Below are 19,339 nucleotides of genomic sequence, written 5' to 3' on the forward strand. Positions count from 1 at the left end.
GGATCCCATAGGGAAAATGACAGCTTCCAGCATTACCAAGTCTTGTTAGAAATGTGTCATACCTCAAGCAGCAAAAGTCTGCTCACTGTTTCCCCCAACTGAAGTTAATTCCTCTCAACAGTCCTGTGTGGAAACAGCCATCGATTTTAGTAACGGTTGCTAAAATCATTTTCCTCTTACAAACAGAAATCTTCATCTCTTTTCTGTTTCAGAGTAAATAGTACATACCAGCACTATTTTAAAATAACAAACTCTTGATTGAAGAATAAAAACTACATTTAAACACCAAAAAACTCTAAGCCATCTCCGTGGAGATGTTGCCTGTGCAACGGCAAAGAGAATGACTGGGGAAGGCGGAGCCTAGGAGGGATCATGTGACCAGCTTTGCTGGGCTCTTTGCCATTTCCTGTTGGGGAAGAGAATATCCCACAAGTAAGGATGACGCCGTGGACCGGACACACCTATGTTGGAGAAACAATAACCTGTGGAGAGAGAAGAAAAAAATATAGTGTAGGATGTCCTAAATATTCAGCAAATAATGAAATAAGGCTTACCAGTGCTGGTCAACGCGTTTCGGCCCGTGCTAGGCCTTTCTCAAGACTGGTTTTAGTTTATAAGTGGTAGCCTTATATAGTTTATATGACCGGAAGTAATTTGATGTTTACTTCCGGTTTGCCGTATTAAATTTCTTTTTTGGGGCTAGGTATTTCTTAATATAGTTATTTGTAGTTAGCTTCTTTTAGTGAAAAGCAATAGTAGATCACTTCCTAAGCTTAACATTTGTTGTTAAAGAGGTTTTATTATTATTAGCCCCTTCCTAGTATCTCCGTGGGTTACGTGACGTCACTTCCGGTCTAGGTAATTTTTACGATCAGTTTGTATAGATTGTGTACTCGAATTAGGTAATATATTTCTATAGGAGTGGGGATATATATAGTTTTATTCATTCCTTATTGTTTTGGGTTTATTTAGACTGCTAAAAATAGGTCCGTGATCGGACCGACCTGATTGGTCATGACGTCACGGCCTCGGGTTGGCGCCTTTGGTTGGTTCTGAAAAGTGGGTTTGCCTAATCCTGCCTTGCTATTGGTGTGTTTATGTGCTATGTCAATGCCCTGATTATAGGAGTGTGAATGTTTCATCGTACTATTTGGATATAAGGATTGTATTAATCCTAATGTGATGGTGTTATTTAATATTGATCTTCTAGGGGATTTCTTTTATTGGACGATCTTCAAAATAGAGGTTTTTGTTTCAGGATGTCAGATATAACTATCGTGTCTATTTGTTCACAATCGTGTCTATTTGTTCACAATAAATTTGTTCACAATGAATTTGTTCACAATAAATTTATCTGTTCACAATAAATTTGTTTGTTCACAACTAGAATTTTTTGAGAATGTCGATATTCGTAGATTTTTAGCATATTCTTAATATGTTTTTTACGAAGGTATATGGAGGGATCGTATGTCGCTTTTTCCGTTACTGGAAAAGGAAATCTTTTGGAAAGAAACAGAGTTGTTTCTTTATAAATAACATGGGAGGTGGACTTTGGTTATCGGCGTAACGAGGGAAGAAGAGTTGTACCCTATATTCTCTTTCAAATAATGGGGGATATTTTCAAAAGCTCTTTGTGTTTTTAGAAATCTAAAATTTAATTTAGTGATTTGGAATTTTCTTCTTAAAGGGAATTCTTCTTTATAGGGTACCTTTTCCTAGTTCCGTTGCTATCTTTTGGTGATGTAAAATCAGAATGTAGTCATACTACCTACTTATTTGGTAAGAAAGAATAAAAGAGAGAAATGTGAATCAATTGATCCACTTCATTTCTCATCACAAATTTAGGAACGACTTAGGCCGTGGACTTACCCCCTTTGAGGGGGTGTGTGTCCTCCCCAACACTCCAAGGCACCTAATCTCACTCTTATATAGTATAATCTCCTCTGACAACCAAAAAACACTGCCCTCTTATGCATTTGCCTGGAACAAAGAGCTTCCTCAGCCTATCGAACAAGATGTATGGTTGAAAGCCTTTGAACTCCTTAAACGTTCCTCAGTGTCAGCTAGTATACAAGAAATGCATTACAAGCTTACGAGCAGATGGTATCTTACCCCTGCTAGGTTACATAAAATGTTCTCCTCCATCAACAACACCTGCTGGAGGGGGTGTGGTGAGGAAGGTTCCCTATCACATATCTGGTGGTCTTGCCCTAAATTGGAGGGATATTGGGAGACTGTTTTTGACATAATTTCAAACCTAGTAAACACACACATACCTAATTGCATGGAGAGTATACTGTTTTGCTCATTACCTAAAATTAAAGATCCGACTAGACAGGCTCTACTAATGATTATGTTAACTGGAGCAAAAAAGCTTATCCCTAAAAGATGGAAAACCCAAGAAATACCAACTGTAGAGGAGTGGAAAAATCAAGTTACAGAACTTCTAACACTTGAGAGATACCACTATCTCAAAATAGACAAATTAGACATGCACGAAATGATCGTAGCAACCTGGAAGGGCACTATTTAAAACGACAGGGACATAGAATAAATATTCTTTTTTTTTTTTTTTTTTTTTTTTTCTCCCCTCTCCCTCCCTCCTCGCCATCCCTCTACTCCTACTTCTCTATTTCCCTCAATCTTTCAAACTTGCTTTTCTGTAACTCTTCTCAAACATGACTGTCTAAACTATATTGTTGGATATGAAAGTTAATTACGACATAGATCCCATTGATTGGGACCTGTAGGCAAGGTACAAGATTTGATCTGTTAACCATTGAAACTGTTCAAGAAAAAAAAAAAAAGAAGGAGCTTTGTATAAGTCTGTACATGGATGTGCATCTCTAGGCTTTATATGTAACTTTTCTTATCTATGTATATTTGAGGGAATGTATATTCATGCATATGTTGTAAATCTAAATTCTTTTCAATAAAGCTCTTTTGAAATAAAAAAAAAAAAAAAAAAAAAAAGAGAGAAATGTGTACTAACCTAAATGAATAGTTTCCTACACGTTTTGTTAGATTAGATAATTCATTGCTATAAGACGATGAAGGGGATATATGTTCCCTGTAGAATTTAGGGAACGTCAGGATATGGGGACTTAGAGCGGAATCTGAATTTTAATCTCACAGAAGTGTTACAATATTCACTTTTAATCATTACATGTTTCTCTGATGTTTCTTATCAAGGCTTGAATCATAAGGTGTAGTTTGAGAAAGAGAGTTTTTGGTCAAAGGAGATTAATTTTCTGAGGTATCTGTTTTCGATTCAGAATTTCTGGTGGTAATGAAGACATTTTGAGAGGGGTTAATTAGGTCAAGGAAGATTCCTTTTGTAGGGAATCTGTTTTTAATTTGGAATGTCTGGTGTAGTCAGGTCATATTAAAAAGGTGCGACAAATCTTCTTTGTTATTAAGACCTCTTGGGTATAGACAATCTAGGTTAAAGATCCACCTGGATTCTGCTGTGAGGAGTCTTTTTTCATAATTCCCTCCTCTCCAATCCTTTTTGATCTTTTGTATCCCTAGAAAGGTGAGTTCTTTAGTATTGCCTTTATGTTTATCTGCAAAGTGTTTGTATAGAGCTGTGTCTACATTTAGTTTTTCGATCAGTAGCAGATGTTCTCGCATCCTATCCTTCAGGGTTCTGGAAGTTTGGCCCACATATTGTAGGCCACATGAGCATTGAAGCATGTAGATAATGCCCTTGTCTTGGCATCTGATTAGATCCTTGATCTTATATGTTTCCTTAGTGTTGTGGCAAATGAAGGATGATGCTTTTATGCCGTGTGTTTACAAGACTTGCATGATATGCACGGAAAGAATCCTTTAATTTCTTTTCCAAACACGTCTGTAACTCTGGCGGTCTTTTTCTTAGGTATGCTCGGGGCTAGTTTATTTTTCAGGTTCTTAGTTTTTCTATAAATGAACCTAGGTTGAATAGGGAGTTTTTCGCCTATCAGATCATCGTCTTTTAGTATACCCCAATGTTTTTTGAATATTTTTTCAATGATATTTTTGTTATCACTGTACTCTGTGATCATCGCTATGTCGAATGACTCTTTTCAGAACCAACCAAAGGCGCCAACCCGAGGCCGTGACGTCATGACCAATCAGGTCGGTCCGATCACGGACCTATTTTTAGCAGTCTAAATAAACCCAAAACAATAAGGAATGAATAAAACTATATATATCCCCACTCCTATAGAAATATATTACCTAATTCGAGTACACGATCTATACAAACTGATCGTAAAAATTACCTAGACCGGAAGTGACGTCACGTAACCCACGGAGATACTAGGAAGGGGCTAATAATAATAAAACCTCTTTAACAACAAATGTTAAGCTTAGGAAGTGATCTACTATTGCTTTTCACTAAAAGAAGCTAACTACACATAACTATATTAAGAAATACCTAGCCCCAAAAAAGAAATTTAATACGGCAAACCGGAAGTAAACATCAAATTACTTCCGGTCATATAAACTATATAAGGCTACCACTTATAAACTAAAACCAGTCTTGAGAAAGGCCTAGCACGGGCCGAAACGCGTTGACCAGCACTGGTAAGCCTTATTTCATTATTTGCTGAATATTTAGGACATCCTACACAATATTTTTTTCTTCTCTCTCCACAGGTTATTGTTTTTTGTTTTTTATTCAAAAATCGTTTTTTTTTTTTCACTTATCCCATTTGATTTTGAAGATCTTTTGTTTGAAGATAAGGATTTTGAAGAATATTGGAGCACTCACATTTTACTTTTACACACCATTTTCTTTTGAGACACCTTCTACACTTAAGTTTGTATTATTCGTATTGATTTTGGAACAGTTTGGATACAACAAGATTTTTTTCACTGTGATTTGGGAATTTTAGCCACTGGACCAATTAGGATTATTTTTTAGACTTTCATTTGAGACTTTCACCTTTATTATCACACACTTATTTTTTGGACTACACTTTTTTGGAATATATTTTTTGAATTTATCTTGAGGAGTTTTTTTCACATTTTCCACTTTTTTCTCTTCTCAATTTATTTATCTTGAAATTCCATTAGAGAATTTGTACCAATATTGTCCGCAATTATTTCTTCATCGCTGCTACTGTATACTACTGTATTGTATAGCATTGCTCAAGTATTATTGTATAGCTTTTATATTTTACTGTTTTAATCTATTTCTATTTTATTCCATTTGTTATTTATCATGGATCCATGAAGCATTGTATGTTTACTTGTTTTTATCTATAATATATTCGTTCTAAAGATTTTTAATTTATGTATTAAAACACATTTTTTAGACAACACTGAAGTTCAAATTCTATTTTCTACAGTTTTATTCACCTAGCCTCCTTAGGGTAGGCGCCTGGGGTTACACCTTAATTCTTTTCTCTTACATTGGGTACCAGCTAGGAACACCCCTCCCCGGGCACATAGGTTGTTATTAGGCGCTGAGGTCAATTTTCTCTAATTTTTCTCTAATTAGACCTTGAAGGCCACCTCTAATCTAAATGCATTTTGACAGTTTTTCACCACTAGAGGGCGTTAGTTCATGTGTTTCATATAGATAACATTGAGCTCATGCACGTGAATTTAAAGAGGAGTGAGCACTGATTGGCTAAAATGCAAGTCTGTCAAAAGAACTGAAATTAGGGGGCAGTCTGCAGAGGCTTAGATACAAGGTAATTACAGAGGTAAAACGTTTATAATTATAACTGTGTTGGTTATGCAAAACTGGGGAATGGGTAATTAAGGGATTATCTATCTTTTAAAACAACAAAAATTATGGCTTATGTTGACTGTCCCTTTAAGTATTTTACAGAAACTAAAACATGACACGTATTTCTTTTTCTTTTTTTTAATATACATCAACATATTATTCTAAGGCTAATCTTTGCTTTGAACACACCCTTTCACCTAGCATGTATTTACTGCTTTATGTCCTTTTAAAGGGACATGAAACCAAAGTTTTTCTTTCATAATTTAAATAAAGCAAACTACTTTAAGTAGCTTCCTAATAATTTATATTATCAAATTTGCTTCATTCTCTTTGTATCCTATATTTGAAGGATCAACAACGCACTACTGGGAGCTTACTGAGCATACCAAGTGAGCCAATGAAAGATGTGTATATGTGCAGCTTTCAAATCAGCAGCTCACTCCCAGTAGAGCTTTGCTGCTCTTTATCCTACCTAGGTATGCTTTTTAACAAAGGATCTAAGGGAAAAATAGATCCTGGATTCGCAAATCATAAAAAATGAAAATCTTTATTCCAACATGTGTTAAAATGTTACACAGGAACAGAGTACTAAACGGTCTTAAACGTTTAGACCGGAGCCATATTCATAGACCTACCAAACAATGATTGGTGCGATTTAAAAAGGAATCATAGAAAGGCTATTGGTTAATGGTAATTATACGTTTTGCTTCTTCATTTTTTCTCATACGTATCATGTACCTTTGTACTCTTCAAACATATTATGTTTCTATGTAATTTTCATGTACTGAAAACAAATTTCTCCTTGCCTTAGTCAAGTACCTGCCAATTTACTATGATAGTGAAGTGGCAGGCTACATAACTGTGCTAAATGAGTATACATAGGGTTAACATGGGTGTGTTTGTAGAATCCTTTCTAGGATTCCTTTATAAATCGCACAAATCAGTGTTTGGTAGATCTATGAATACGGCTCTGCCCGAAATGCGTAAGACAGTTTAGTACTATGTTCTTGAGTAACAATTTAACGCATGTTGTAATAAAGATTTTTATTTTTTATTATTTGCAAATCCCGGGTCTATTTTTTACTTATATTATTATAGTGGACTACAAAAACATAATTTATGCTTACCTGATAAATTCCTTTCTTCTGTTGTGTGATCAGTCCACGGGTCATCATTACTTCTGGGATATAACTCCTCCCCAACAGGAAATGCAAGAGGATTCACCCAGCAGAGCTGCATATAGCTCCTCCCCTCTACGTCAGTCCCAGTCATTCGACCAAGAAACAACGAGAAAGGAGTAACCAAGGGTGAAGTGGTGACTGGAGTATAATTTAAAAGATATTTACCTGCCTTAAAACAGGGCGGGCCGTGGACTGATCACACAACAGAAGAAAGGAATTTATCAGGTAAGCATAAATTATGTTTTCTTCTGTTATGTGTGATCAGTCCACGGGTCATCATTACTTCTGGGATACCAATACCAAAGCAAAAGTACACGGATGACGGGAGGGATAGGCAGGCTCATTATACAGAAGGAACCACTGCCTGAAGAACCTTTCTCCCAAAAATAGCCTCCGAAGAAGCAAAAGTGTCAAATTTGTAAAATTTGGAAAAAGTATGAAGCGAAGACCAAGTTGCAGCCTTGCAAATCTGTTCAACAGAGGCCTCATTCTTAAAGGCCCAAGTGGAAGCCACAGCTCTAGTGGAGTGAGCTGTAATTCTTTCAGGAGGCTGCTGTCCAGCAGTCTCATAGGCTAAACGTATTATGCTACGAAGCCAAAAAGAGAGAGAGGTAGCAGAAGCTTTTTGACCTCTCCTCTGTCCAGAGTAAACGACAAACAAGGAAGAAGTTTGGCGAAAATCTTTAGTTGCCTGCAAGTAGAACTTGAGGGCACGAACTACATCCAGATTGTGTAAAAGACGTTCCTTCTTTGAAGAAGGATTTGGACACAAGGATGGGACAACAATCTCTTGATTGATGTTCCTGTTAGTGACTACCTTAGGTAAGAACCCAGGATTAGTACGCAGAACTACCTTGTCTGAGTGAAAAATCAGATAAGGGGAATCACAATGTAAGGCTGATAACTCAGAGACTCTTCGAGCCGAGGAAATAGCCATTAAAAACAGAACTTTCCAAGATAACATTTTTATATCAATGGAATGAAGGGGTTCAAACGGAACACCCTGTAAAACGTTAAGAACTAAGTTTAAACTCCATGGTGGAGCAACAGCTTTAAACACAGGCTTGATCCTAGCTAAAGCCTGACAAAAGGACTGGACGTCTGGATTTTCTGACAGACGTCTGTGTAACAAGATGGACAGAGCTGAAATCTGTCCCTTTAATGAACTAGCTGATAAACCCTTTTCTAAACCTTCTTGTAGAAAAGACAATATCCTAGCGATCCTAACCTTACTCCAGGAGTAACCTTTGGATTCGCACCAGTATAGGTATTTCCGCCATATTTTATGGTAAATCCTTCTGGTAACAGGCTTCCTAGCCTGAATCAGGGTATCAATAACCGACTCAGAAAAACCACGTTTTGATAAAATCAAGCGTTCAATTTCCAAGCAGTCAGCTTCAGAGAAGTTAGATTTTGATGTTTGAATGGACCCTGTATCAGAAGGTCCTGTCTCAGAGGTAGAGACCAAGGCGGACAGGATGACATGTCCACTAGATCTGCATACCAAGTCCTGCGTGGCCAAGCAGGTGCTATTAGAATTACTGATGCTCTCTCCTGTTTGATTTTGGCAATCAATCGAGGAAGCAGCGGGAAGGGTGGAAACACATAAGCCATCCTGAAGTTCCAAGGTGCTGTCAAAGCATCTATCAGAACTGCTCCCGGATCCCTGGATCTGGACCCGTAGCGAGGAAGTTTGGCGTTCTGGCGAGACGCCATGAGATCTATCTCTGGTTTGCCCCAACGTCGAAGTATTTGGGCAAAGACCTCCGGATGAAGTTCCCACTCCCCCGGATGAAGAGTCTGGCGACTCAAGAAATCCGCCTCCCAGTTCTCCACTCCCGGGATGTGGATTGCTGACAGGTGGCAAGAGTGAGACTCTGCCCAGCGAATTATCTTTGATACTTCCATCATTGCTAGGGAGCTTCTTGTCCCTCCCTGATGGTTGATGTAAGCTACAGTCGTGATGTTGTCCGACTGAAACCTGATGAACCCCCGAGTTATTAACTGGGGCCAAGCCAGAAGGGCATTGAGAACTGCTCTCAATTCCAGAATGTTTATTGGAAGGAGACTCTCCTCCTGATTCCATAGTCCCTGAGCCTTCAGAGAATTCCAGACAGCGCCCCAACCTAGTAGGCTGGCGTCTGTTGTTACAATTGTCCAGTCTGGCCTGCTGAATGGCATTCCCCTGGACAGGTGTGGCCGATGAAGCCACCATAGAAGAGAATTTCTGGTCTCTTGATTCAGATTCAGAGTAGGGGACAAATCTGAGTAATCCCCATTCCACTGACTTAGCATGCATAGTTGCAGCGGTCTGAGGTGTAGGCGTGCAAAAGGTACTATGTCCATTGCCGCTACCATTAAGCCGATCACCTCCATGCATTGAGCTACTGACGGGTGTTGAATGGAATGAAGGACGCGGCATGCATTTTGAAGTTTTGTTAACCTGTCTTCTGTCAGGTAAATCTTCATTTCTACAGAATCTATAAGAGTCCCCAAGAATGGAACTCTTGTGAGAGGAAAGAGAGAACTCTTCTTTTCGTTCACTTTCCATCCATGCGACCTTAGAAATGCCAGAACTAACTCTGTATGAGACTTGGCAGTTTGAAAGCTTGAAGCTTGTATTAGAATGTCGTCTAGGTACGGAGCTACCGAAATCCCTCGCGGTCTTAGTACCGCTAGAAGGGCACCCAGAACCTTTGTGAAGATTCTTGGAGCCGTAGCCAATCCGAATGGAAGAGCTACAAACTGGTAGTGCCTGTCTAAGAAGGCAAACCTTAGATACCGGTGATGATCTTTGTGGATCGGTATGTGAAGGTAAGCATCCTTTAAATCCACTGTGGTCATGTACTGACCCTCTTGGATCATGGGTAAAATAGTCCGAATAGTTTCCATTTTGAACGATGGAACTCTTAGGAATTTGTTTAGAGTCTTTAAATCTAAGATTGGCCTGAAAGTTTCCTCTTTTTTGGGAACCACAAACAGGTTTGAGTAGAACCCTTGTCCTTGTTCCGACCACGGAACCGGATGGATCACTCCCATTGTTAACAGATCTTGTACGCAGCGTAGAAACGCTTCTTTCTTTATCTGGTTTGTTGACAACCTTGACAGATGAAATCTCCCTCTTGGGGGAGATAATTTGAAGTCTAGAAGGTATCCCTGAGATATGATCTCTAGTGCCCAGGGATCCTGAACATCTCTTGCCCAGGCCTGGGCGAAGAGAGAGAGTCTGCCCCCTACTAGATCCGGTCCCGGATCGGGGGCTCTCGGTTCATGCTGTCTTTGGGGCAGCAGCAGGTTTCCTGGCCTGCTTGCTTTTGTTCCAGGACTGGTTAGGCTTCCAGCCTTGCCTGTAACGAGCAACAGCTCCTTCCTGTTTTGGTGCAGTGGAGGTTGATGCTGCTCCTGTTTTGAAATTCCGAAAGGGACGAAAATTAGACTGTCTAGCCTTAGCTTTGGCCTTGTCTTGAGGTAGGGCGTGGCCCTTACCTCCCGTAATGTCAGCGATAATTTCTTTCAAACCGGGCCCGAATAAGGACTGCCCCTTGAAAGGTATATTAAGTAATTTGGACTTAGAAGTAACATCAGCTGACCAGGATTTTAGCCACAGTGCCCTGCGTGCCTGTATGGCGAATCCTGAGTTCTTAGCCGTAAGTTTGGTTAAATGTACTACGGCCTCCGAAATGAAAGAATTAGCTAGTTTAAGGACTCTAAGCCTGTCCGTAATGTCGTCTAGCGTAGAGGAACTAAGGTTCTCTTCAAGCGACTCAATCCAAAATGCTGCCGCAGCCGTAATCGGCGCGATACATGCAAGGGGTTGTAATATAAAACCTTGTTGAACAAACATTTTCTTAAGGTAACCCTCTAATTTTTTATCCATTGGATCTGAGAAAGCACAGCTATCCTCCACCGGGATAGTGGTACGCTTAGCTAAAGTAGAAACTGCTCCCTCCACCTTGGGGACCGTTTGCCATAAGTCCCGAGTGGTGGCGTCTATTGGAAACATCTTTCTAAATATTGGAGGGGGTGAGAACGGCACACCGGGTCTATCCCACTCCTTAGTAACAATTTCAGTTAGTCTCTTAGGTATAGGAAAAACGTCAGTACTCGCCGGTACCGCAAAGTATTTATCCAACCTACACAGTTTCTCTGGTATTGCAACAGTGTTACAATCGTTGAGAGCTGCTAAGACCTCCCCTAGTAGTACACGGAGGTTCTCCAATTTAAATTTAAAATTTGAAATATCTGAGTCCAATCTGTTTGGATCAGAACCGTCACCCACAGAATGAAGCTCTCCGTCCTCATGCTCTGCGAGCTGTGACGCAGTATCAGACATGGCCCTAGCATTGTCAGCGCACTCTGTTCTCACCCCAGAGTGATCACGCTTGCCTCTTAGTTCAGGTAATTTAGACAAAACTTCAGTCATAACAGTAGCCATATCTTGTAATGTTATCTGTAATGGCCGCCCAGATGTACTAGGCGCCAAAATATCACGCACCTCCCGGGCGGGAGATGCAGGTACTGTCGCGTGAGGCGAGTTAGTCGGCATAACTCTCCCCTCGCTGTTTGGTGAAATTTGTTCACATTGTACAGATTGACTTTTATTTAAAGTAGCATCAATACAGTTAGTACATAAATTTCTATTGGGCTCCACCTTGGCATTGGAACAAATGACACAGATATCTTCCTCTGAGTCAGACATGTTTAACACACTAGCAAAAAACTTACAACTTGGTTATAATCTTTTTTAGCAAAAAACGTACTGTGCCTCAAAGAGGTACTAACGATTAAATGACAGTTGAAATAATGAACTGAAAAACAGTTATTGCATCAAATTTTAAAACAACACAACTTTTAGCAAAGGTCTGTTCCCATTAGTAAAAAACAACACTAATTAAATTTGTACATAAGAAAACAAAACAACGTTTTTTATACACAGTCACTATAAGAATTCTCACAGCTCCGCTGAGAGAATTTACCTCCCTTCAAAGAAGTTTGAAGACCCCTGAGATCTGTCAGAAATGAACCGGATCATGCAGGACATATAAAAGTAGCTGACTGGAATTTTTTGATGCGTAGCAAAGAGCGCCAAAAACGGCCCCTCCCTCTCCCACACAGCAGTGAAGAGAAACGAAACTGTCACAATTAAAGCAAAAAACTGCCAAGTGGAAAATAATGCCCAAACATTTATTCACACAGTACCTCAGCAATGTAAACGATTCTACATTCCAGCAAAAACGTTTAACATGAGAATAGTTATTAAAAGGATTAGTGACCTTAACACAGTAGTTCCGGTGAAATACCATCCCCAGAATACTGAAGTGTATACATACATGTCATTTTAACGGTATGGCAGGCTTTTCTCATCAATTCCATTCAGAAAATAAAAACTGCCACATACCTCAATGCAGATTCATCTGCCCGCTGTCCCCTGATCTGAAGCCATTACCTCCCTCAGATGGTCGAGAACAGCAATATGATCTTAACGACTCCGGTTAAAATCATAGTAAAAAATCTCTGTCAGATTCTTCCTCAAACTCTGCCAGAGAAGTAATAACACGCTCCGGTGCTATTTTAAAATAACAAACTTTTGATTGAAGTCATAAAAACTAAGTATAATCACCATAGTCCTCTCACACATCCTATCTAGTCGTTGGGTGCAAGAGAATGACTGGGACTGACGTAGAGGGGAGGAGCTATATGCAGCTCTGCTGGGTGAATCCTCTTGCATTTCCTGTTGGGGAGGAGTTATATCCCAGAAGTAATGATGACCCGTGGACTGATCACACATAACAGAAGAAAAGGTCCTCTGCTATCCATTGGTTTCCTGGGACCAGTAAATACAGAAAACTAGATATTGGTATAACACTGCATCCACAGTGATAGTGCTGGACACCTATACAATGTGTGAGCTGTGCTTATCCCTTGATTGGCTGGTGACATACCCGGAAGCAACTGATGTGTTGGAGATGCTCTGTGGATTGATAGTAAGGGGGAAGTGTATGAGCCTATGCGGCCGTTCAGCCTGGAACAATCAGAAGTTGGTAGCGTCCAACAGTTCGACTTCCAAAGAGGGCGGTAATTCAGCAGAAGAGGGGTGAGTTGGAGCCCCTTGATCCGCACAGTGGATTCTTGCCATTTAAGGGAGCTCTGAATGTAAAGGTGGCTCAATATTTCTGTGTTCTAGTCTAATATCAGTGGTTGGTGAGCATATTACTCTTATGGCCATGAGATTGCTTGCTTCTCGGTTATGATGCATTGTTTACTGAGTCCTTTCAATATATATAATACAGACTAACTAAGAGTAATGGGAATTGCTTTTTCACTTTTTATTTTAACAAAGGATATCACATAAACAAAGCAGATTAGATAATAGAAGTACACTGTAAAGTTGTTTAAAAATACATGCTCTGTCTGAATAACGAATGAAAAAATGTGTTTTTTATGTTAAATGTTTATGCCTAAAGCATGTACCTACTTTAGAGAACAATTCAATTTCTTCTCAAAATTGCCTATAATGTTTTCCATTGCCCTCTAAAAGTGTGTTTCTGTGCAATGTTCACATAGCATTTTTCTGGGTTGTCTGGATGTACTTTGATTAGACATAAAATTATTACACCCAAAAACATACCAAGAAGAACATTGTAGGAAGGAACTTTTGATTTCCCTTTAAAAAGGGACACTGAACCCAATTTTTTTATTTTGTGATTCAGATAAAGCATGCAATTTTAAGCAACTTTCTAATTTACTCCTTTTATAAAAAAAATTCATTCACTTTGTATGTTTATTTGAAAAGCAAGAATGTAAGTTTAGATGCCGGCCCATTTTTGGTGAACAACCTGTGTTGTCCTTGCTGATTGGACAGCACTAATAAACAAGTGCTCTCCATGGTTCTGAACCAAAAATATGCTGGCTCCTTAGCTTAGATGCCTTCTTTTTCAAATAAAGATAGCAAGAGAATGAAGAAAAAATGATAAAAGAAAATTAGAAAGTTGCTTAAAATTGCATGCTCTATCTGAATCATGAAAGAAAAAAAATTGGGTTCAGTGTCCCTTTAACAGTAATTGTATTGCTAGATATACAAGTTAGATAAATGATCAAAAGCATTTTTTGTGTGTGTTTTACCAACCTAAAAACTTTTTGCTTTAGAAGTTTTCATTACTTACCAGTAATCAGATGGGTAACTAGAAAGTGTCCCATTCAACACCAAAGTAGCTGACCCTCCACCATCCAAGTTTATGGCGTTAACAACTCCATTATCTTTTAAGAATTCTGCCATTTCAATCAAGTTGAAGCTAAAATATTATAACAAATGATAACAGTTTAATAATATAATATTATGAATTAATGACTCAACATATACCAGAATTATATATTCTATATAAATCTTCATATATTAAAAACAAAATAGTACAATTCAAACAATTTCCTTTCTCCAAATTATTTTTTCACCTGAAAATAGTGATCTAAAAATATTCCAAAACTATATTTATTTTTAAGTAGAAATGGTTCACAGCTCTGTTATTCATATAGAGGATGTGGAGAACTCCAGATCCAATCAGAAAAAATGCAGAACAAACATAAACGTGAAATAAATAAATCCCTACAAACATACATATCTAATAACCAGGGTGGATAAAATCAATGGACTTAAAAAAAAAATTTAACAAAATAAATATAAAAAATTAGCATTTTAAAATTTTTTATTTTTTATTTAAATCAGATATTTTATTTAAATAGGATTTTTTTTTTTTATAAAATGCCTTTTGAAGAAATCTCTATCTAAAGATAGTTTTCCATTTAAGATATATTATCATCCAAAGGTTATTCATCCTGAAATAATGATTACATAAGGCTGTGTATTCATGGCTGACCCAGAGGCAGAACTTGTTTTCACTTTCTGCGATTACATTTTTTTCTAGTGAAAACATTTCTGCAGGTCATTTTGAAATAAAATTCAAGCGATATTAGGCTGTAACAATGAAGCACCATCTTAATTGCAATGTGAAGATTAAATCAATTTGTAAAGTTTTATAATATATTGCAGCAGCTGAAAATCTCGTTGAAAATTAGCTGCAGAGAAAGGAAACAAAACTGTTAAATATTTTAAAATGTTTCTTGAATAAATGTGTTTCCTTTGCTCTTGGTCTAAACATCATATAATTATGAGGTAAAAATGTAGTAATAAAAAAAAGGATGTCTTATGCTCAGGAGTCACAGCTTTGTAGACAAGGAAAGGCTAGGTTAGGTGGCTGGGTTGAAAAATCAATATTTGACTGTTCTCTTCAACAGCGCTTCACTATGGTTGCACTGTGTTAATGAATGAGAGTACAGCCAAAGTACAGCGTTGTTTGAAGAGAACAGCTTGATGACAAGGATTAAATAAGATAAAAACAATAACAGACATAAATTCAACTAGTAGAAGTGAATGGCAAACCTATGCTTTTATATAAAGACTATCCAGCCTACATCTACATAATATCGGATCTTGAAAAAACCCAATAGACAATAGTCAGACTAAATAGGGAAAAACATCAGAGACCTGAAAAGCTAAAAAAGCAATCTGAATGAATTAATAATCTTCCTTTAAATAATAAACAGACATTATTCCAATGTAAAAATTAAAAAAACAAAAATCACGCTTTTGTGTCAAATCTAGAACTGGATAAAACTAAAAACTTTCCTTGAAAAAATATGAAGTTCTGGCCAAAACCATAAAACAGCTTTTCTTTTTGTATATAATTCTTTCCTAAATAGAAGGGACAGTAATAACCAGAAAAAAAACTAAAAATATTTAACAATCCTTGGCAAAAACCTATTCAGCAAAAAACCTGACTAAAAAGACTAAAAACAGAATTTATGTTTACCTGATAAATTACTTTCTCCAAAGGTGTGTCCGGTCCACGGCGTCATCCTTACTTGTGGGATATTCTCTTCCCCAACAGGAAATGGCAAAGAGCCCAGCAAAGCTGGTCACATGATCCCTCCTAGGCTCCGCCTTCCCCAGTCATTCGACCGACGTAAAGGAGGAATATTTGCATAGGAGAAACCATATGATACCGTGGTGACTGTAGTTAAAGAAAATAAATTATCAGACCTGATTAAAAAACCAGGGCGGGCCGTGGACCGGACACACCGTTGGAGAAAGTAATTTATCAGGTAAACATAAATTCTGTTTTCTCCAACATAGGTGTGTCCGGTCCACGGCGTCATCCTTACTTGTGGGAACCAATACCAAAGCTTTAGGACACGGATGAAGGGAGGGAGCAAATCAGGTCACCTAGATGGAAGGCACCACGGCTTGCAAAACCTTTCTCCCAAAAATAGCCTCAGAAGAAGCAAAAGTATCAAACTTGTAAAATTTAGTAAAAGTGTGCAGTGAAGACCAAGTCGCTGCCTTACATATCTGATCAACAGAAGCCTCGTTCTTGAAGGCCCATGTGGAAGCCACAGCCCTAGTGGAATGAGCTGTGATTCTTTCAGGAGGCTGCCGTCCGGCAGTCTCATAAGCCAATCTGATGATGCTTTTAATCCAAAAAGAGAGAGAGGTAGAAGTTGCTTTTTGACCTCTCCTTTTACCAGAATAAACAACAAACAAGGAAGATGTTTGTCTAAAATCCTTTGTAGCATCTAAATAGAATTTTAGAGCACGAACAACATCCAAATTGTGCAACAAACGTTCCTTCTTTGAAACTGGATTCGGACACAAAGAAGGCACGACTATCTCCTGGTTAATGTTTTTGTTAGAAACAACTTTCGGAAGAAAAACAGAATTTATGTTTACCTGATAAATTACTTTCTCCAATGGTGTGTCCGGTCCACGGCGTCATCCTTACTTGTGGGATATTCTCTTCCCCAACAGGAAATGGCAAAGAGCCCAGCAAAGCTGGTCACATGATCCCTCCTAGGCTCCGCCTACCCCAGTCATTCGACCGACGTTAAGGAGGAATATTTGCATAGGAGAAACCATATGATACCGTGGTGACTGTAGTTAAAGAAAATAAATTATCAGACCTGATTAAAAAACCAGGGCGGGCCGTGGACCGGACACACCGTTGGAGAAAGTAATTTATCAGGTAAACATAAATTCTGTTTTCTCCAACATGGGTGTGTCCGGTCCACGGCGTCATCCTTACTTGTGGGAACCAATACCAAAGCTTTAGGACACGGATGAAGGGAGGGAGCAAATCAGGTCACCTAAATGGAAGGCACCACGGCTTGCAAAACCTTTCTCCCAAAAATAGCCTCAGAAGAAGCAAAAGTATCAAACTTGTAAAATTTGGTAAAAGTGTGCAGTGAAGACCAAGTCGCTGCCCTACATATCTGATCAACAGAAGCCTCGTTCTTGAAGGCCCATGTGGAAGCCACAGCCCTAGTGGAATGAGCTGTGATTCTTTCAGGAGGCTGCCGTCCGGCAGTCACATAAGCCAATCTGATGATGCTTTTAATCCAAAAAGAGAGAGAGGTAGAAGTTGCTTTTTGACCTCTCCTTTTACCAGAATAAACAACAAACAAGGAAGATGTTTGTCTAAAATCCTTTGTAGCATCTAAAACAGAATTTATGTTTACCTGATAAATTTCTTTCTCCAACGGTGTGTCCGGTCCACGGCGTCATCCTTACTTGTGGGATATTCTCTTCCCCAACAGGAAATGGCAAAGAGCCCAGCAAAGCTGGTCACATGATCCCTCCTAGGCTCCGCCTACCCCAGTCATTCGACCGACGGTAAGGAGGAATATTTGCATAGGAGAAACCATATGGTACCGTGGTGACTGTAGTTAAAGAAAATAAATTATCAGACCTGATTAAAAAACCAGGGCGGGCCGTGGACCGGACACACCGTTGGAGAAAGAAATTTATCAGGTAAACATAAATTCTGTTTTCTCCAACATAGGTGTGTCCGGTCCACGGCGTCATCCTTACTTGTGGGAACCAATACCAAAGCTTTAGGACACGGATGAAGGGAGGGAGCAAATCAGGTCACCTAAATGGAAGGCACCACGGCTTGCAAAACCTTTCTCCCAAAAATAGCCTCAGAAGAAGCAAAAGTATCAAACTTGTAAAATTTGGTAAAAGTGTGCAGTGAAGACCAAGTCGCTGCCCTACATATCTGATCAACAGAAGCCTCGTTCTTGAAGGCCCATGTGGAAGCCACAGCCCTAGTGGAATGAGCTGTGATTCTTTCGGGAGGCTGCCGTCCGGCAGTCTCGTAAGCCAATCTGATGATGCTTTTAATCCAAAAAGAGAGAGAGGTAGAAGTTGCTTTTTGACCTCTCCTTTTACCTGAATAAACAACAAACAAGGAAGATGTTTGTCTAAAATCCTTTGTAGCATCTAAATAGAATTTTAGAGCGCGAACAACATCCAAATTGTGCAACAAACGTTCCTTCTTTGAAACTGGTTTTTCTGGCCTCTGTTAGAAAGATCCTCATTTCTAAAGAGTCTATAATTGTTCCCAAGAAGGGAACCCTTGTTGACGGGGATAGAGAACTCTTTTCCACGTTCACTTTCCAGCCGTGAGATCTGAGAAAGGCCAGGACAATGTCCGTGTGAGCCTTTGCTTGAGGAAGGGACGACGCTTGAATCAGAATGTCGTCCAGGTAAGGTACTACTGCAATGCCCCTTGGTCTTAGCACCGCTAGAAGGGAGCCTAGTACCTTTGTGAAAATCCTTGGAGCAGTGGCTAATCCGAAAGGAAGCGCCACGAACTGGTAATGTTTGTCCAGGAATGCAAACCTTAGGAACCGATGATGTTCCTTGTGGATAGGAATATGTAGATACGCATCCTTTAAATCCACCGTGGTCATGAATTGACCCTCCTGGATGGAAGGAAGAATAGTTCGAATGGTTTCCATCTTGAAAGATGGAACCTTGAGAAACTTGTTTAAGATCTTGAGATCTAAGATTGGTCTGAACGTTCCCTCTTTTTTGGGAACTATGAACAGATTGGAGTAGAACCCCATCCCTTGTTCTCTTAGTGGAACAGGATGAATCACTCCCATTTTTAACAGGTCTTCTACACAATGTAAGAACGCCTGTCTTTTTATGTGGTCTGAAGACAACTGAGACCTGTGGAACCTCCCCCTTGGGGGAAGTCCCTTGAATTCCAGAAGATAACCCTGGGAGACTATTTCTAGCGCCCAAGGATCCAGAACATCTCTTGCCCAAGCCTGAGCGAAGAGAGAGAGTCTGCCCCCCACCAGATCCGGTCCCGGATCGGGGGCCAATATTTCATGCTGTCTTGGTAGCAGTGGCAGGCTTCTTGGCCTGCTTTCCCTTGTTCCAGCCTTGCATTGGTCTCCAAGCTGGCTTGGCTTGAGAAGTATTACCCTCTTGCTTAGAGGACGTAGCACTTTGGGCTGGTCCGTTTTTACGAAAGGGACGAAAATTAGGTCTATTTTTCGCCTTGAAAGGCCGATCCTGAGGAAGGGCGTGGCCCTT

General features: G+C 39.3%; 1 protein-coding gene across 2 annotated transcripts in view; it reads right to left on the reverse strand.

The window, feature by feature from the left end:
• The window catches only part of NAGPA (N-acetylglucosamine-1-phosphodiester alpha-N-acetylglucosaminidase), a 203,224-nt gene that overhangs the window by 107,705 nt on the left and 76,180 nt on the right, over positions 1 to 19,339 (reverse strand). For both annotated transcript variants that reach the window (XM_053706250.1, XM_053706249.1), the window contains exon 5: positions 14,067 to 14,195. In XM_053706250.1, coding sequence (XP_053562225.1) covers positions 14,067 to 14,195 — 129 coding nt within the window. The remainder of the gene's footprint in view (positions 1 to 14,066; positions 14,196 to 19,339) is intronic.

This window comes from Bombina bombina, chromosome 3, assembly GCF_027579735.1.
Source record: "Bombina bombina isolate aBomBom1 chromosome 3, aBomBom1.pri, whole genome shotgun sequence".
In the NCBI taxonomy this organism is placed as follows: domain Eukaryota; kingdom Metazoa; phylum Chordata; class Amphibia; order Anura; family Bombinatoridae; genus Bombina; species Bombina bombina.